At 47.7% G+C, this 20,963-nt stretch overlaps 1 protein-coding gene across 3 annotated transcripts in view; it reads right to left on the bottom strand.

The window, feature by feature from the left end:
* The window catches only part of AFDN (afadin, adherens junction formation factor), a gene marked incomplete at its 3' end in the record, with an annotated part of 134,584 nt that overhangs the window by 23,661 nt on the left and 89,960 nt on the right, over nt 1-20,963 (bottom strand). For all 3 annotated transcript variants that reach the window (XM_079716403.1, XM_079716402.1, XM_079716401.1), the window contains 6 exons: nt 20,654-20,748; nt 19,979-20,244; nt 18,083-18,226; nt 16,417-16,615; nt 13,210-13,313; nt 11,103-11,189 (listed from right to left, as the gene is read on the bottom strand). In XM_079716403.1, coding sequence (XP_079572529.1) covers nt 11,103-11,189; nt 13,210-13,313; nt 16,417-16,615; nt 18,083-18,226; nt 19,979-20,244; nt 20,654-20,748 — 895 coding nt within the window. The remainder of the gene's footprint in view (nt 1-11,102; nt 11,190-13,209; nt 13,314-16,416; nt 16,616-18,082; nt 18,227-19,978; nt 20,245-20,653; nt 20,749-20,963) is intronic.

Genomic DNA, 20,963 nt, shown 5'->3' with positions numbered 1-20,963 from the left:
ACTCCTCTCCGTCCCTGTCTGTCTGTCTGTCTGTCCATCGACATCCACCACCCTGCCTCATTACATGTCTCCTGCCCGGTCCAGACACCCAACCACACGCCCCGAGGACTCAGCTGGCCCTTCTGCCTCACGTACAAAATTACTGGGATACTGGGGAAATACTGTACTTTTTTTGGTACATTTGAAATTGCACACACACACTCTACACACACACACACGTGTGTGTACATATATGTATATATGATCACTCAATAAACGGGAACTTTCTGAATTTTAGCCTATCACTTAGCAAAAAAGCAATAAATACAGCTTTCATCTGACTTCCCTTATGCCAATATGGTTTCCTTGAACCTGAGGACTAAGATGCTCCGTGGGACACTACTTCTAGGGCAGCCCCACTGCCCCATTTGTTAAAGTGGGTACCCCTCCTATATTACCTAATTAAATGACTCCTTCAAATAATATTCTATACTTTGATGTAATCTATGATTAATTACCTAATTGGGCTGTTTGAATAACAACTGCGTTCATTCCGCAGTCACTGAATGCCTGTACCACCCTAAGCTCTCTGGGTAGGTGAATGAACAAAACAGACACCTCCCCACGTCCCCACCCCTAAAGGAGCTTATATTCTAGAGTAGTTTTCTTTGCGGATGTCAAATAATATTTCTGACCGGGGTACTGAAAATCCCTCTTTATCTTTTTCTGCAAACGCTGCGTGATTATTTCCTTGTAACTAGGCCAGATTTTTTGGGAAAGGTTCTAAAAGCATAGTTACTTTTTTCTTCTGCTCTCTATTTGACTGATGTGAAAGCAATGCTTCTAAACTTCAGAATCCCAGTTTTTAGTGTGAATGGACACACTACATTTTCACAAGCATTATTTTTTGGGAATGCAACACTGTCCTTGTAATTTAGATAATAAAAATTGTACTTTTAATAAGACAGTCAATCACCACTACCTTTGACAAAAGAAATCTCTAGCAGTAATATCAGTAAGACAGTATTTTTAGTAACTGATGTAAACAAAATACCAAATACATATTTGGATATTTTAAAACAATAAATCAAGCCCTCCTCATTTCTGGTATGAAAGATTATTATCAATAAAGAAAAAAAATCTGATTTATTCAGACAAATTAAAGTGATAAGAAAACTGTAATCTTTTTAAAGTCACAAAATAGAATGTATAAGAAAACCATGAAAATACTGTTCTGCTTCCTCCTGATAAACCAAGAACTCGCAAACGCGCTTTTCGCTGCATACCCGTCAGGGCCTCTGTTAGTCACAGCTTTCCCTCCAGGAAGATACCCTGGCTGCACATCCACGATAAACTGTAGCTTCACTACATTATTACTTCCTGTCTTCAACTTCTTCGTTTAGACCAGTAATCACACACCTGCGGGTAACTACCGGGCTCTGGGATCTCACGACCGCTCTGTGTTTTAGATAACTAATACACAGGCTTAAATTCAGCAGACTCCATATGAGCTGCAAGTAGCACTATATAACCCAAAACCCTAATGTTTTTAAATAGATAATTTATTATGCATTATATGCAATACAAAATTTAATAAGTCTAAGTTTAAGTATTCAAGTAACCAATCCTGTGATAGATATCTGACAGCATCATTAAAAAAATTTTTTATTGAAGTCACATCTTTAAACAAGCGTTAGTTTAAATTATAAATTTCAGAAAAATTCTGGCAAAATGAGGAAACTCTCCTTATGACTGACCCGCTGGCCCCCTCTAGCCAACCTGCCTTAGAAAATTCCCCTTCCAGAAGCGCATGCCTCCAACAAAGCTCTCCTGACCCAACAGGTCACCAGCTATCTGTCAGTGAGCACAAGCCTCCTGCACATGGCGCCCAAGTTCAAGTTCAAGCACACCACGGCCACCTGATTGCCCTGCACATCCCCCCTCCCACCCCCAGTTGCCAGGTCCCTGCTTTTACTTATGCTGTTCTCACCACACAAAACGACTTTCTGATGCAATGGCTCTGCCACAATCCTTTTATCATTGGATCCCTAGGCCCATCTGCCAGCCCACTCACCTTGCCAAGGCCAGGCAGGATGTGACCTCTGGCTCGCTCATGTTCCCATGGGATTTCCTGTGTTCCCTCAGCCGGTTACAGGCGGCTCCTCCCCCAGCTCCCTGCCAGGGCCGCTTCCCAAATCCCTGCAGTCAGGCTACGACAACGGGGTCAACTTCTTATTTTAAAAACCCTCTCTGGGGAAATCCAGATTCTTACCGAATGAATACGTTGGCAGGCTAAGAAGCAGCTGATACGCGCGTTATCTGTGAGCTGGCAACACAGCTCTGCGGAACTACTGGTGTAAGAAGTTAGGAACCTCAAGCATTTCTGACTGTGACCCTCGGATCCACCACTGCCAGGCAGCAGCGGGTGATGAGGAAGGCACGGCACTGAACAACTGATGGACATTATTGTCTCGCGTGACGGGAAGGTATCTAAATTCTAAGTCACAGCCGCTCCTGTTAATTCCAAGTAAGTTCAATTTATGCTTCCTTGTCACAAGGAAGAAACGAGGGGTCATGATTATTAGAGACCTCGATTCAGAAGACCACGAGCATCTACAAGCTCTACTGAAGGCTGGTCATAAAAACTGACTTTAGTTAAAAGTCATCAACAAAGCACTATGAAAAAAGATTATCTTTTAAAAAGACTCTCAGGGGCTTCCCTGGTGGCACCGTGGTTGAGAATGTGCCTGCTAATGCAGGGGACACGGGTTCAAGCCCTGGTCTGGGAAGATCCCACATGCAGCGGGGCAACTAGGCCCGTGAGCCACAACTACTAAGCCTGCGCATCTGGAGCCTGTGCTCCGCAACAGGAGAGGCCACGATAGTGAGAGGCCCGCGCACCGCGATGAAGAGTGGCCCCCGCTTGCCGCAACTGGAGAAAGCCCTCGCACAGAAACGAAGACCCAACACAGCAAAAATAAATAAATAAATAAAAAGACTCTCGGGGGTAGGGAGATACATAAGTAATATCCGAAGACAGGGGTCCCCAACGGCCGGGCCGCACAGCAGGAGGCGAGCGAGGGAAGCTTCATCCTCCGCTCCGGATCCCCCCATTGCTCTGATCCACGCCCACCGCTCGCATCACAGCCTGGGCCACCCCCCACCCCTGCCCCCCGTCCCGGTCCGTGGAAAAACTGTCTGCCACGAAACCGGTCCCTGGTGCCAAAAAGGTTGGGGACCGCTGCTCTAAGAGGTATCCAAACCTTGGTTGGCATTTGAATCTTCCAAATGCGGTCTCAACCTCGCACTGTTTACCTAGTGAATATTCCTTACTTAACAGAGCACCCCGCCTCCACGGCTGTCGGCGTGTCCCTGTCTGCAGACCGCCTGTCTCTATGGGGAGGCCCTTCCCTCTCTCCAGGCTGGATCCCTCCCAGCTCCCCTTATTTGAATCTTATCTGTACTTCGTGGGTAGCTCACGACTATAAACTGGCCATAAAAATCTGTAAATGCAACTGCTGTACAGATAAATTACAGTTCCACTGGTAACTATTTTAGAAAAACAAAATCAAAGATGAATATACCACCTGGAGATGAAAGAACTCTAAGGAATTTCTAACACTCTCTCCCCCCCTCTCTCTCTATAAAATCGACATGGATAGTTACTTTCCACCCCAAAGACTGCAATCTTTGAGCAAGGCTGAGGTGATCCAAGGCCTCAATCTAGCCAGAGGAGCCCTGGCTGGAACGGCCCCCGTGACTGGGGAGACGGGGAGCTGTGTGGGGTCCCTGCCCACTTCCATCTGGACTGGGAACAGGTCAGCCCTGGGAAAAGACACAATCGTTCCTTAACATTACAGAGCTCTCTGCCTCCCACCCAAGTTCATCTGAATAAAAATAAAAATGTTATAGACTACGATAAAAAAATGAATAAAACAAAATTTATTAATTCCAGAAATATTAAACCACTTATGTCTTATTTCTACACAATAATGCACACACTAGCCCAGTAAGACTGAACTTTAAAAAAAACTTACACTCAACAAATTCTATTAAGTTCCTCTGTTATTTACATACGCACAAAATTAAAATTCATTTTATGGTAATTCTACTTTTCTAATTAAGAAATGAAAACGGAGTCCACAAGTTATACCTTTTTGCTGCCACGTATCAAGGCATCGCATCTGTCATTAGAAGAATGTAGAGATGAGCTGCCTAAGCACTGACCAAAAGCCAACGAGAGGAATGTACGCAGAGAGCTTTCCAGACGCTCGCTCGTGAGGGTACGTTAGGCGTGTCTGGCGCGGCAGCCACGAGGCCCAGGGGCTGCTGAGCGCTGGGATGCGGCTCGTCCAAACCGAAATGTGTACTTAAGTGCAAAGCGCACCCAACTTCAAAGACTGAGTATGCAAAAGAAGAATCTAAAATGTCTCACTAACGACTTTTATGGCTACACGTTGAAATCATAACTACATAAAAGAAGACACACTATTAAAGTTAATTTCAGTTTCATTTTTTTAAATGTAGCTAATAGAAAATTCTGAATTACCTACACGGCCCACGTATTCTATTTCTATTGGACAGCACTGCTCCAAAACTATAAGCTTTTCATGGCATATCTATGTTACTAGTAACCAAAGATACTAGCAATAATCTATAATTATGCAGATAACTGGGTAAAAACAAGATCTAACTGCAACACAATATATATGCTAACATTATACACCCTGATTTCCGACGATGAGAGGAGAACCACAGTATAATAAGTAAATATATAAAGAGTAAAGTATTTTAAGAATTACTTGCCTAAAGTTGTCTAAACCGGCATTTGAAAAGATATTATTGTATTTTTGGTCCATGTTATTTGTAAAATTAAAATGAACAGAATAAGCATAACCATTTGGAACTATCCATTCCTCACCTGACAAATCAAATTCCTTCTTAAAAATTGTCTTCTGGAAAGCAGTTATATGTTCCAAAGGCATCAGGAATTATGAATTTCACTAGATACAACTTTGGAATTAAATATTAAAAGTACATTTTTAAAAATCAAAACCACATTTTCCCTTCCAGAGGCACTGATGAGAGTAGCACGCAGTACAGCACTCGAGCTGCTGTTTGGCATTTGTGGCCTTTAACGTAATTTCAGGCGGTTAGAGAACGGTGGCCACACACACTAGCCAGGGGCACAAAAGAAGGCAGAGGGCTAGATCCTCAGTCCTGAAAAAAGCAGTTAAAGTGAAGTAACAAAGGTCACTCCTGTGGGATCTCACTCTTGAAGCTGCTTTCCTTTCCCTTAAAAGGGGAGAGAAGGAGGCTTGAGGAGAAGGAGTCTGAGAGGAGGAGGAGAGAAGGAAAGGGCGGAGGTTGCAGCGGGTGGAGCAGCACCACACCTGGAATTTACCTGCAGAACAGGTACACGAGAGAACGGCGGTCAGGGGACAAAAACGGTGCCCAAACAGAACGGCAGACAGCAGCAGCCACACTGCGCCTTCCCCAGAACTGAAAGAAACACGCACCTATCAGTCCGCCGCCTTACGTGTCCGATGAGAACCGGCTGCAAGTTTAGAAAAGGCCGCTCCCAAATAGCTCGTTTGCTCTAGAGCTTCTACGGCACCCTGGGAAAGACTGAAGCACAGGTGCTCTCGCCTCCCGCTCAGAGAGACTCAGTCAGAAGGAACCCCGCTTCCAACACTCCAGCTGCAATTTCTGAGTGAGTGTGGGAGTGTGATATGAGTTACAGCATAAAAACATCATTAAAACACAATCCTCCCCCCACCAAAAAAAAAAAAAAAAAAAAGGCAGCAGCAGGAGGAAGACCGACTGGCCAGCCACAGCAGCAGGAGTTCAGCCTATTGTTCCCGGCGTGGAAACAGCCTGCACTCTGGCGGAAAGCTTTCCAACAATCAGTGGGCCGGGCTGACCTGAGAGCCAGGAGTACTGAAACCTCCTCAGGCAGATTCAGTACAGCGCTCTGCCCACCCGCCCCTTTCTCAGTGTTTGGAGCTGCTTTAGTTCTAGTCAGACAAGAGTTCTGATTCATAAACTACTAACATTCAGACTAGAGTTTTACAAACATTGCCAGGCTCTCTCTTTCTGGTAGGAATTAGCTTAGTTCTGAAACCATCAGTTTTCAAACTCATGCCTGAGACACTCTACACCCTGGCAGCCTGGACGGCACTGGCGTGGTAAGCGCCCTTCCTGCCAGAGAGGCAGGCTCCAGGGTCAGCTCTGCCCATCTTCTACCGTGTGCCTAAAGCACAAACAAACAACACTGTGTCACCTATCTTTTCACTCTCCATAAAGTAAAGGAAGCAAACCACACCGATTCTGAACTGGGCCCTACAGATGGGCTGCAGGGGGCCTTGGAGCCCGGAAGGGTGGGCGCACGACCCAGGGCGCGAGGAGGGTTCTCCAGGGCGAAGGGGCAGCTTGCCCGGGAGCCTCAGAGCGTCTGCGGCTCGAGAGTGAGACAAGGAAGGCGACCCGTCGGTTCCCGCACGGCCCAGGCAGGTGCCCCGGGGCTGTCTGGGCCTCGCCAGACTGCGCTGCTCCACAGCCAAACCCTCCACCCGGGAACCCTACAGATACTGTCGTTCTCTACGTGTACCAACCACCACGTGAAAGGATGGCTCTGCTCTAGAGGGTTAACAGGACTCTTCCGATTACTTTATTTTAATGTTGTAATTGAATTCAGTTATTTCGGTCGACCCAAGAAGTTTGCACGTAGGCCATTACTGTAAATGTATAGGTAAAACACTGTTCTTTTATATAATTTACTATTAGGACAGAAATATAAAACATTGTTTCCAAATTCATAAGCCAACAGCCATGCAGGGCACGCGGTCGTTTTGCACAACTTAACGGAAAGTTATTCCTGGCATGCCCACGAGAGAAATTGCAACCACCTGGTACTTTGGAATTGATCTTAAAAGGGAACTGAGAATTTCCCGACTCATTTCTTTGACTAGGTCTTTCCTACCTGGTCCCAATAAGGTCACTAAGGAACACGAGGGTGAAGGTCTCAAATTCCTTAAAGGACTAAACTGTAGTTCAAACTCACTTTTCAAGTGGTGAAAAGGCAGTATTATCAATAAACACTGCACAGGCACAGGAATTTTGTTTTGTGTTTTAAGCTAACTAAGATTTAAAAACTTAAAAACCGTATACAGTCAAAGCGCAAACTAAGATTCAATTAACCATTCATTTTTAAATAACATAGTAAAATGTCCTAAGTACCTTTCAAATTGTCACTTTTATGTTCCCTTTTAGAAAAAACAGGTTTTGGAGAAAGCCTGCAGTAAAAAGCACCTAAAACGGCCAAAAAGAAGTTGGATTGTGGATATTCTTGCATGTCCTTGGCAAATTCTACAGCAGCAGCTACCACTATTTCAAGCAACTTTCACTATACTATAACCGGCAGGAGTAGATTAATGTTCTTTTCTTGTATAAAAAGTACACAGAAGCCTTACAGCTTCACGAACCCCAGGAATCCATAGTGCTGAGCTACAGAGCAGTAAACATCTGGGTATGTAATTACGAGCTCCCTTACACGGTTGCTTCACGGGCGAGTGAAGCCCGGACAGGCTGAAGCACGTTACCGTGGAGGGAAAGCAGCCTCTAAAGAGAACATCCACGTCCACCACAGCCCCCGAAGAGACTCACCACAGACTCTGCTCTTCCGACAACAGAGAGCCACATTCTGGTCTCTCGGGCGCACCAGCTTCTCCAGCTGAAACACAACTGTCTACTTCCCCCTGTGGCAGCAGCGGCACACAGCTGGCCTCTCGAGGCTCGCCACCACGAAGCTGAGCTGGACGCCACAAGCCGGACGGCATTGAGCAACTCCAGCCAGACCGATGCAACACTCGGACTCTTACGTGACCGGGCAAGCTCAGATTTTCATTTACTTTGTACTTTATTAAACTTTAAAAAGAGCTAGAAAAATAAAAAGGAGGGAACGGTTTCTATTTTAAAAATCCAAATTAAACAGGAAGCACTGTGCCGGCCCTCAGCTGAGTGAGAAGTAGCACCCCAAACTTCCCCAAAGCAGGATTTCAAAGAGTGGACGGCGCACGACGGTTCCAAGGCATCTGGATTCCATAAAACAGCCGCAGCCTGGAAGGGGCGTCGGCGGGCTGACATCAGAACCCTGCCCAGGCTCACAGCCGCGAGGCCACATGCTAATTAGGAAGAAGTAAAGAAGAACGGAGCCGAACACAAAGGCCGCAACAGCTCACAGAAAAGACCAAAACACACAGACGCAAGTAAGGGTGACGGGGGTGAAATTTAATACAGCGGCCTGCAGGTTCTTCTGTGTTTAACAAGAACAAAATGACAGGTGGCGGCATTGTGTGATCATCAGGGACCAGCTGAAAACGCCCCACAGGCTCCTCTCCCCGAGACTCGAGGTGCGGCCACACTGAGCGTGTGGAGGGAAGCGCTCTAATCCGGGCTGCACGCGCGCAGCAGGGGGGAGTCTGAGCCCGGGCGCCCACCACGGAGCACGCCGAGCTCTGCGAGCAGAGGCCCTGCACCCCGGCTGCCCGCACTCACTGCACGGCCTTGGGGTCCCCCGAGGCCACCTGCGCTGTCACGAGGGCTGATACAGACCTAGCCGGGCATCAGGCACAGAGCGCCATTTCAGCAATGTGGGTCCATTACAGGACTTGTTCACTCTTGCTCAACATTCCTTCGTGAGCACCGAAGAGACTACAGCTCTGCTGGAGAAAAAGCCATGGAGTCCACAGGTGAACTGTTAGAGTCGTGTCTCACTTTAAGAACAGACATTGTCACACGTTTTCATGCCTGAAAATGGCACGCCGTCCGGTTACTAGAGCACGCTCTTACCCCCTTAGGGCAGCCCTAGGCCTCTGACCCTCCCTCCGAGTTCCACACTCAGGCATCCAGCGACGCACACACGCTCGCTTGCCTAGCCCAACAGGCATCCTCCCAGCTCTCAGATCTAACACGCTCAAAACTGAGAGCTCGATTCTCTCCCTGCCAAAACATGCTCCTTTTCAGGAGCCCCACCTTCAGTAAACACTCCCACACGCCCAGCTGCTGAAGACAGACCCGGGATACACTGGGATACTTCTTCCACCCACTACATACACCCAGTTCAGCAACCAAGGTGAAAGCTGCCACTCAACGAACACACATCAGCGCCCAAGATGCACCAGAAGCTGGCAGCCCTGCAGGGGTGTCTGTCCCAGCGACGCCACACTGCCCCATGAGTCAACGTGCTGCCGCGGCTGCCCGGCCTCCATCTCCGCCGCCACCTCCTTCCCCCGCTGAGTGGACACTCCTCCCACTTGCAAAACCAGGCGTAGCTCCCTCACGAGCCCCTGGCTGCACTTCTGAGCCCCGAGGACCACGCTCTCCAAGGCAGGAGGAATAAACTCCCAGGACTGCACTCTGATCCCACACGTCTTACGTGAGCCCTGCAGTGGCTACTCCCTCTAAAGCCTGCAACTGCAGCAAGCCCTCGGGCTTCTTGGAATCAGTCTCCTGGGGAGCCGGCCACACGCCTCACTGACCGCTGCCCTGCCCGCCTGGGCCCCACGGGGGGCCTGCAGACCCTGCCGCACGGCGTCTGGTCTCGCCTGCTCTCGCGTCGCCTCCAAGGGCTCCCCTCGCCTCCGCGCTCTGGCCCCGGGGCCGCAAAGTCTGTGCCCGCCCCTCCGCCAGGCTTCACGGCTCACCCTCCGAGGTCCAGAGCACGAGGCATCTCCTCAGGGGGCCTTCGCTGATCCCGACTCTACGCCGGCAGGGAGAGGGTTTCCTGCGGCCGCTCTTCACCGACCCCGGCCACGCACCTGGGGCGGCGGAGCCCTGGGGCCGGCACCCTTCACTCCTGCCTCTCGCCGGCAACCGCAGGCACGGGGACAAGGCTGGACGGTGACTCTCAGCCCGGCTCCTTGTCCTAGCTGCCCATGGACACCTGGCAGCCAGGCGAGGCCAGAGGCCGGCCAGAGGGGATTTGGGGGTGCCCACGCGGGGCCTCACTGTCCGCTACACTCAGGACTCGGGCCAGAGGGAAGGGCCCAGAGACACTTAAGCAGATCCAACTTAAACCTACAGAAGACAGGTAGCTTTGTATTGACAGAGATAAGGAGAATTTCAAATCTCACGTAAGACAAGTATCTGAAATAAGATTTTTATATACATATATACATGTAAAAATCAAAAATTACATTTTTCCTGTATACTGGAGTCTGATGGGGTAATTTTTATCCTAATAATTTTTTTTCCCCCCTGAAAATGGGCATTTGACTCGGTGAGCAAAGAGGAGAACAGTCTGCAGCCTGTAACTTCCCGCTCACACCCCTCAGTGTTCTGAGCTGTGGGCCCACCTGATCACAACAGGCTGGAAACGTGGCCCACGAGCACGACCTCATCGGAAGGGGTGAGCGTGAGTCCTGGCCTGCGAGGCTCTGGCCTGGCTCCTTGGCCTCCTTGGGTGAGCCCAGGTGATGCGGTGCTTCAGACCCAGGCTGCTGTGCCCCAGACCACACCTGCCTTCCACGTGCTAATACAAAGGCTCAGCTCCTCTGGCTGCTTTAGTCCCAGTGCTGTACTGCCTCCTGCACACCAATGCCCTAGAATCTCGGTTTCACCATGTCCCTTTTTTCTTCCACACCCTTTCGTTTCTCTGAGACACAGAACACCCCACCTGTCAAGCAAGAGTCTTTAAAATGAGCAAAGGCCCTCTTTCCCCTCCGCTCTCCCCAGACAGGGCCGTGCCGTGCGGTGCTCCCTTGCTGCGGCTCCTGCGTGGTGCGCGCACGCGGGTTGCGGCCTCTAGGACCCCTGCTGCCAGGAGCTGCAGCCTGCGGGGGGCCAGGGACCCAGGAGCCCGCCGCACACGGACGCGGGAGCGAGGTGTCGGGTCCCTCCCGCCCTGGCTCCCCGGGAGCACCACCTGCCCAGCTTGGGGAGCTCGCACCCTGACCCGTCCGCAGAGTAGTCACCCTGGGAACGCAGTGAGCCCAGGGCTCCATTCCCACGCCCTAACCCCCTCCCAGATGCAGAACTGGACGCACAGCTCGGCCCCAACAGCTGCTGGCCCAAGACTTCAAGGATGAAGGCTGGCGGCTCTGCCACCACCTGTCCCGTCCTACCTTTGCTGCGACAATGCTAAGGCCCATTCCGTTCTGCTTTTTGAGGGTCACCGTGATTATTTCAGGTTCTTTCCTCAGAGGCTGAGCCTAAGGGATGGAAACAGAACTTTACTACAGGCCTGAAATCCAAGTACCGCCACTCGGTCACTCGTTTTCTCTCCAGTAGTGGGGAGAGGAAACCAACGGAGAGTGGAAAAGGAAACAGTAAAAATCAATGAATACAGATACTCCTCATGGAGTAATCAGGAAAAGTAAATACCAATAGTCTTGACTCCAGAGCCTTAAAGAGGAATCATCGCAGATGCTATTTAAATGTTATTTAAAGAACTTAATCTATAAAATAAAACTAACCTTGCATTACTATCACATGAGAAAAACCTGATCATAAAGAGAAAATTAAATTTTTACTTTATTATCTTTCAGCACCAATTACTAGGTGTTTTTTAAAAAAAGAAATTTACACTTACTTTACACGGTCTATGGGGAGGACTGCAAAAACAGTGATGACAAAGATGATCTCACATCTCTGTCTCTTAAGAAAATTCAACAGCAAAAATACAGCAGCCACAGGCTTTAGACAGTGGGACCCAAGGTTCTGCATGATTCTGTGAAGCCCGTGGCTGGGGAATAAGTTACCGACCAATAAGACAGGCCAGTTTTTGAACAGATCCACAAACAAATGAGCAAGTGAAATTAGCCACTGAAGTTACATGTCCTGTACATGTCAAACCTCATGTGAAAGAGTTAACAAAAGTAAAGAAGAAAATTCCCAGTGCCCACACTGAGAGAATTTAATTAGTTAAATACGTAAGTATGCAGGCACATGCCCAAGAAGTGGTGACTGGCTTGTTAATTTAGAACCAAAGTCTGGATGAGAATATTTTAAGGGAAATAAATAAGATTAGGTGACAAAGCTTTTTAAAATATCAAGACCTGAAATCTTCTCAGGGATCCATGAATAAACTAGAAAGTTGAAAAAAATCAGTGATTCCATCTAAGGTACTTATTTTTCTATAAAATTTGGGAATTAGAAATTGCTGCTATTACTTGCTATTAGCTAAACAACAGCTAGTAAAGAGTATTAGCGGCACATTCACTGTATCAGTAGTTAAATGTGATCTATTTGGTGTAACAGCAATCGCCAACTAATTCAATTTTTGGAGATGCTCAAATCTGAAGTTTGCTACTAAGCAAAAATAATTACTTTGAATTTAACATACAAAACACACATCATACTGTTCACCTTACAGTAAGTGTTGTCACCTTACATACTTTTGTTTTCTTAGAAATTAGGTAAGTACTAGGCACAATGTTTTGAGTAAGGAGTAAGTTAGGACACCACAAGGAAGTTTCTAAGGCTTCAGAAGACTTGTGGCTGTTTTTCATAGACGAGAATCCCCGAATCTCAGCCTGGGCACACTGGTATCAGGGCGAGGGGACTGACGGCCACGTCCGTCGCACGCAGCTCCCCGACCCCGCCCACAGTCACCTGCCCAACGTGTGGTCACTCTGCTTGGCTCCCCTGAACCCTTACGCGGCTTAAGAGGCAATTACATTTAAGGTAATGTTTACGGTAAATGGAATGGAACAAAAAAGTTCTAAAAGGAAAAATTTCATTTGTATTTTTCCTGGAATTACTTGCTAGTGTACGTAGCATATGACAACTCTGGTCTGGCATCACCTTCTAAGACAAGGAAAAGCACCCTTTCTTGTTTAAAACTCTCTGTGGGAAGCAAGGCAGAATTTTCCCTAAAATCTATGAGGCCAGTGAATGCTGGGATGACCGCTCTTTCAGAAAGACACAAAATATTAGTAACTGATTTGGCACCCATTTAAGACAAGGTAGAACCGACTAGAAAAAAGAAAATACTTTTACCAAAGAAAAATTTTCTAATAAAACCCATTAAGACTACCATATTAATATATTTTTAAAATAGGTATTATGGTTGATGTAACTGTGGGTATAAGTATGCTTTATTTTTAAAAGTACCATTTGTTTATAGACAAAACTATATAGACGTGGCCTGAAAATAAAAAAAAAAATATTTTCAAATCGTCAGGAACGCGTTTCTTTTTCTTGTCCGTCTGTCCTTCTCACGATACTTGCCAGTTCTGTGTTCTCCCGCATAAGGTGACTCTCATAATCTGCACCTTCGAAATATATTGTCCAAGTGCCTGGTGAACGTGGGTGAGGAATTAACCTGCAAAATCCTGGGGAGAAAATAGGCAAACTGTTAAGAATGAAAAGCACACCACGTCAGACCCATAATCTTCAACAAGGGAAGCAACAGAAAGCAGCAACTGCATGATACCTAATGACAACATTTATTTGCCTTAATATTTTACTCTCTCTGAAAACTGAATTATCAGACCTTTAAAATTGCATATTTGCTTTGGTCCAGTGGCATTTCAGCACCAAGCAGAGAAGTGACATTGGTCTCCCCTCTTTTTTCTTCCAAAGACTGTTTCCCTTACATCACTGAAACATTACAGAAGCGCATGGAAATGGCTTCCTTGCAGACGGGCCTGCTCTGCTCAGCTAAGACCTGCTCAGTCACACTGAGAAGCTCTAACACAGGAAAGGAAAGAGGGGTCAGGGAATGGCGCCAGCACAGACGTCTGCGCACAGGCTCACGCGCCAGGGCAAACGACCTATTCCACTCGTAGAGCAATTCTGGGGTAGGACTGGCCTCCTTCTCATCGCTCTTTGCCCAAATTTTCTCACAGGTCACACTCACTTAAATTTCTTCCAAACGAAACTTTAGAATCATTTTATACTGTTTTAAAGAATATCTCTGATATTTTCATCAGGGACAAATGACATCTTTACAAAACTAAGCCTATGTCATTCCTCATTTGTCAGATCTTACAGAGTTTCTCAGAGATTTCGTGACAAAGTCAGATCACACAGGCCCTGCACAATTCTTCTTTTCTCCAAAGTGGTCTTATTAGCAGCAGCTAACAATTACGAAGAGCACACTGCTTGCCAGACACGCCCTGATCCCCATGACCTGGGTGCTGGGGTGGGGTGGGGTTGGGGGTCCTGGCTGGCCCCTGCTGGTACCCTCATCCACACTAGTGCTCCACCAGCAAGGATCACTTGGGCTGTTATCTTTGGACAGTTATGAGGTTGTTTGTGGTAGAGGGAAAAGAAGACATCACAAATATACTCAATTAAAATATGGGTACAAATTATTTTTACTTAGTTTTAGTCCTTTTTTTTCAAAAAAAATCACTGTTTCAATCCAGTTTCACTGAAATATTACATACAATTTACTTCTCTTTCCCATGTTTTAGGGAATCATAATTCTCACAGTTTTGAAACGTCAACAGTTGTAATTGTCTAATTTTTTAAACATCAGGTTTGCACGACGTCTGGACCATATGCACACAGACAGTTTACTTTCTCAGCATCAGGAATGCATCTCAGGTCAGGTGTGAGTCCGTGCTGGTTTTATAGCTTCTCTCATAGAATCGTATTGCACGAAAAAGCCAAAGGAACATAAATGGAGAGCACACAGCAGTTCTTGCTTTGGCTTACAAAAAATTGAGCATGAAGAATTAAAACTGCTGACGTCATAGAAGAAAACACCCAGTTCTCTGTAAGTATTATTTAAAAGCAGCTTTGTACTTGGCTACATTATCACCTAAGATGTATGAAAACAGAGTGGGGCTGCCTAAACCGTGAGGAAATACCACATACGCCCTACAATGAATCCTTCAGGAAAGCCTAAGGGGAAGTCACGGAGAAAATGGCATCATCCAGTCAGGATCGCACTGCCCCCAGGCTGGCCAAGACCTTCTCCGCAGCACCTACTGTGGAGCCGGCAGCTGGGTACCCAGCACGCCTAGCACGTCCGACGGGGGCTGGTGAGTCAGCCTCCGCAGGCTTATTCACAAGATCCTGAAGAGCAGCTCTGCCGGCACATGGCCCCGATGGCCCCTCCGCCTGGCACTGAGCAGGTGGAGGGCAGGGACAACCGCCAGCCTGTCCTGCTGGACTCACACTCCAACGCGGAGACGGACCCACAAAGACGGCTCACATGCTAGCACCAAGTATCACCGAAGACGGGGAGACCCACGGGTGGGGAAGGTGGCAGCAGTGTGAGGGAGAGGCTGAGTCCGCAGACAAAGGGATGCGGGCTGGAATTTCAGAAAACAGGGCCACTGCTGGGAGTCAGCCAGCGGGAAGAGGAGTGGACGTGGGGAGCGACCACATGGATGCACGGCACACGGTCCAGTCCCAGGAACACGGCTCGTGTGCTTGCAGGTGGGGGCCAGGACTGGCAGGAGATGGTGCCACACCCAACGGCAGGTGACAGGGACGTTCAGAGCAGGAACCAGCCTGGCGGTGAAGGTGCAGGGCTGCTGCGTGAGTGTCAGGGAGCCCCCGGGAGCGGGAAGGACACCCCAGAGCAGCCCCGTGGCCCCAGAGCGGCTGCCCCGGCCGCCACTTCCCTACCAGGCCCCCGCACAGGCCACTGCGGCTCAGGGACTCCCGCTGCCCGACTGAAGCTCCCGCAGACGTGCCTGCAGCCCGCATCCCTTCCGTCTGCCCCGCTCACCCGAGTCAGGGCTGAACTGAGGGCTCTGCCGGCCCACCACATCCCACCCTGCCTGTGCTTCTCCCAGGACAGCACCAAGAGCTCAGTCAGCGCTCCGGGGAGGGTTACAGACACATCTGCCAGCTGCTGTACAAACACATGTCGTTACAAGCAGCAGCCTTTATAAAATGAATTTTTAAAAATGATCAAAACCTTTGAAGATGTAAAGACCTATTGTGGTGAGTGAAACATTCACTGAAGTTAAAAATCACACTAAGTTTATATATTTATATATCTACGGACCTTAATTTAAGCAAATAAAAAAATAATAGAAAAGTTAACTGCTAAGTTTTGCATCTCTTTTGCTACTCATCTGAGCCCCACATTACACAAAAGCAGCAGACTAGCAGTGAAATCTGGTCTAATTTAAAAGCTCGTGGTTCAGGTATAACTGTGGTGCAGGCAGACCTCATTTTATCACGCAGAACCCAGAAGGGAGGAGCAGCCAAGGTCCCTCCTGCTGTAACCGCGACACCAGGGGAGCAGAGAAGTGCTCCCGGGCGGCCGGCGCAACACCCAGGACCCCGTGGTCTGCACGCCTCTGACCCCACGTCCCCACGGGCCGCTCCCTTCCAAGCCGCCGAACCCCCAGCTTTTCCAGCACACAGGGCGCACACAACACGGGTGGGCTGACACACACCGACACACAAGCTCAAGGCTCGCTTGCACGCGGGCCAGCTCGGATGCCAGGTGTGGGCACTGCCACCCACCTCTCTGGCACAAAGGGTCCAGAAACTCCTGTAAGCCGTTTGGGATGTTTCTGACGACGTCGCAGGAGTAGCCGTCCTCGGGCAGAAGGAAAGGCAGCTGCAGGTCGGGGTCCTCCTCCAGCTGCACCTCCCGCCCGTCACTGCGTGCCAGCTCGTCGGCTGTGTTCTCCGCCACAGCCACCACATGCTCCATCAGGTCCTGGGTGGAAAACAGACACAGAGCTAAGGACATGCTCGGTGACGGGCGCAGCTGACCAGCAGCTGTCAGAAAAACGTTTAACCACGCATAGCGTGGCTACATACACACACGCAGGGAGAGTGAAATCTATCAACAACTCAAATCAGTCTGTAAAGCAATAAAACACTAGCACAGCACATACTCTTAATATATCAACTACCATATTAATGATTAATTTCAAAAGACCTGTAGTTTTAAATAGAAAGAAATTCTTCGATCACAAGAAAACGGTCTTCTTCCCTTCTCAAAAGTAATTTTTTCCTTGCACAATTTTTTAACATCCAGTTGCTAATAACCTTATTTTTATACTTAACGACATCAGAAAAAGCTCACACAATGTTAAACGTAAAAAAAAATCAGGACAAAAATATCTATTCCCAGCTTATGCAGAGGCTATTGCCTTATTATGGGCTTATGGGTGATTCTTGTTTAAAAACTTGCCGTTAGTGAGATAACGTACACACAGGATGGCTCACAAATCCTAACTGTACGGCTGAGCACACGAACACCCTGCCCCCGCCAACCAGCCCGCTCGGGGGACCGAACCACACCCACTGTGAAGCCACCGTCACTGCCCTGTCCTCCGTCCCCAAAGTCTCGGCCACCCAGGCTTCTAACCCGCATCCTCCTGTGTCCCCAGGTCCGTGCAAAGGGAAGCCCAGGGTGTAGAGCCGGTATCTGACTTCCTGTGTTGTTGTGCAGCCATGTTAGGCTCCTCTACCAGACTGCGGCACGGTCTATTTGGGGACAGGTAGTGGTTTCCAGGTTTGGGCGATTCTGTACCTGTCTTCTGTAGGCATAAACCCCACACTGGAGATCAATCCATCCATCCAGTTAGGTTACCTCTCTACCGAGTTCTCAGGGCGCCTGCGTCCAGCAGAGGTAACGATGGTGGTGAGCACATGCAGCATTCCTCTCTATAAAGACCAGCTGCAGCACGTACTGTTTTCTGTGTTTCTCACCCTCTGTCCCTCTAGGAGGCATCCCAAAACAGCAGACTCTGTTCTGGACAAGCACCTGGGTTTTACCAGGCAGACACCTCTGCACAGGTTGGGGAGGCCCTGCAGCTGTTGCTGCGTGAACACAAGGATGGCACTCGGGGTCTCAGGTCACAGCACCGTGCCTGAGAACTCAGATGTCAGGGCAACTTCCTCACTCCCCCCCCCCGGCTTTCCAACCATTTTCCAACAACCTCATTCCCCGAATTAAATCCCTTTCTACTTAACATGCTTATGTAGTTTCTACTTCTTGCACCGACCCCTAACTCATACAGACATCAATAGCAAAAGTGACCTCGTGAGATGACCAAGTGAATTATCTTATTTACTAAAGAAATAAGGGAACTGATTACATAATTTTTCCTTTTTCTCCACATTTCCCTGTGCAGACACGGCCCGCATGGAGTGGCAGTGTGGTGCTGTCACTTACTGTAGGGACAAAAGGCTCATCGGGTGCACAGTGGTAATTCTGAAGTAAGGCTTGAAGTTGCAGTGAATTTAACTTGAAGCAGGTACTGTTTATATTTGGGATGTCATCAGGTGTGTACTTATCCATGGTGAGCAAAGTGGTTGCCTATTTCAGAATAAGCAACATGAAATATCATGATTTAAAAGTATTTCATAAATATTCCCCTTTACATAACATTTGTAAAACTGTAGTAACTTGCTAATTTGATTTTGAAATTCAGGGTGTTTTTAAGAAAATACAGTTCCATTAATGTTACCTATATGTGTTAAACTGAGCTCAAAGCATCGTAAAGGTTTTCAGATGAACTCTTTATTAAAATATATGTTTATAATGAGACTCAATAATTTATGTTCAGAGAGCATTTAAAACTTCTTAGAAACTTAAACATTTATATAAACCATTAAGATCACCAATTACTAAGGTCTGAGTAAAATACCATTGTAATGACTTCTTTTTTAAAAGATTTATTTATTATTTATTTGTTTGTTTAATTTATTTATTTTTGGCTGCGTCGGGCGTTAGTTGCAGCATGTGGGATTTTCGTTGAGGCATGCAGGATCTTCCGTTGTGGTGGGCAGGCTTCTCTCTAGTTGTGGTGCGCGGGCTCCAGGGCGCGTGGCCTCTGTAGTTTGCGGCACGTGGGCTCTCTAGCTGAGGCGCACAAGCTCAGCTGTTGTGGCGCGCAGGCTTAGTTGCCCCGCGGCATGTGGGACCCCAGTTCCCAGACCAGGGATCGAACCCACGTCCCCTGCACTGTGAGGTGGATTCTTTCCCACTGGACCACCAGGGAAGTCCCTGTAATGACCTTTTTAACAACTCGCTGACTCAATCAAAGTAAGAGGGCAGAAACCTCTTTTGAAACTAAATCTTTTTAAGAGACTGAGAAAAAAATACAAAATTATACATTGTAATAATACTAAAAAAATGCTCTAGATACTCACTTCCTTAACTGCAAAATACCAGTTCCTAGTCTTTGGATACCTAGGAAATTCCTAGAACTGGTTAAGCCATTAGGACATGGCTCTTCTGTACTCCTTTGTTCCTTTCTTCTTCTCTTGCTCTGTTCCTGGTGATTTGATGATTTTCTGGAGTGGTGTGCTTAGACTCTTTTCTCTTTATCTGCGTATCTGCTATAGGTTTTTGCTCTGCGGTTACCTGGCTTTGTATTCTTAAAGAGGCAATCATCATCCATTTTCAAATTGGAATTTATCTTTCAGTATGGAGCTTTATGAAATATACCTTACTATTCTCAATTTTAAAAACCCTTTAAGGTATTTACTCTACTGAGTACCACCTGTTACGGGTTATACTGTGCCCTCCAAAATTCATATGGGGAAGTCCTAACCCTGTTTACCTCAGAATGTGACCTTATTTGGAGACACGATCCTAACAGAAGGAATCAAGTTAAATCAGGTCAGTAGGTCTGGCGTCTTTATAAAAGGCAGACTTTTGGACACAGATGTGCGTCCAGGAAGAAGGCCCCAGGAAGACAAAGGCAGAGACGGGGAGGGGTGGTGTGTCCACAAGCCCGGGGACACCAAAGACTGCCAACGGCCAGCAGAGCCTACGGAGGGCTGGAGCAGATTCTCCCTCGCAGGAACCAACGTGCCCTGACCTTGATCTCAGACTTCTGGCCTCCAGAGACAATAAATTTCTGCTGTTTAAGCCATCAAATTTGTTGTACTTTGTTCAAGCAACCCAGGCAAACTAATAAACCACCGTTTCATTATCTGTACATGTGAAAAACCCCAAAAGGAGGGTGCTGAGTTCTGCGGAGTCCACGTTACCCCCGTGATAAAACCAGAGACATGTACGACAGCGCCCACTGAGCGGGGAAGCGGGGCTGGGACCACCCACCTGCACGATCCTGCTGAGGTGACAGTCGGCTGCCAGCTCCAAGCCCTGCTTCTCCGCCCAGGCCTCCACGTGCCCGAGCTGCTGGCGGATGATGGCGCCCCAGTAGTGGGAGCACAGCCCCGACTCGGGGTCGGTCACCAGCCTGTTGAACAGCCACATGTTGATGAAGTGGAAGAGCTGGGAGAAGAGCTGGATGGTCAGCGCAGCGTTGACCCGGCAGCGGCGCAGCAGCGACATGGCCCCCGTGAGCGTGTGCAGCACGTCGTCTGTGCAGAGAGACAGCACCGTGTCACCGAAAGGGCTCCGGAATTCGCGGTAAACGCGCGCTGACGTCTGTTCAACCTCTTTAGAACAGCAATCTCATTCCAACAGGAAGCAGTGACGTAGTCTCGAACTACCAACACGTAGCGGTATGAACTGTATCTACTTAAGTTCACCCGGACAGACTTCTGGGAAAGTCTGATGTCGCACCAGCAGGATGCGACAAAATGAGAATTCTTCTTAAACAAGACACATGGTGATTACAATTTATTATTTAAAGAATGCCAAATCCAATATGATGTCTCATTTACTTTCATAATACCTCCCGCTCACATACAGCAAATACTAGAATGAAGCTAAACAAACGGGAGAAGGAGGGAAGGAGAGGACGAGGGCGAAAAAGAGAACCCTAACCTATTTTTGGTCTTTGCAGACTGTTCTCTTCGGGGTCGTCCAGAAAGGCTGGCATGTAATTATTCAGTTCTGACTGAAGACAGTGAACCAGGTATCTGAAAATACGCAGACAATTTTAATAATCTCAGAATGACGCCCTGCTGTTATCAGACATAATATCATAAGTGAAACAATTTGTACTGTTCAGAAATATCTTCCATGTAAAAAATATATGTAATAGTTCTACTCTCGGGATTCTTGAAACATAGCTAATTGAATTAAATTTATTAAATCAACCCATTTTGCATATAGTTATTTATGCTTTTTTTTT

The sequence above is a fragment of the Hyperoodon ampullatus genome, assembly GCF_949752795.1.
Source record: "Hyperoodon ampullatus genome assembly, chromosome: 12".
NCBI lineage: Eukaryota > Metazoa > Chordata > Mammalia > Artiodactyla > Ziphiidae > Hyperoodon > Hyperoodon ampullatus.
Note: the sequence above shows the minus strand (reverse complement) of the source record. Positions and strands in the feature narration are given on the sequence as shown.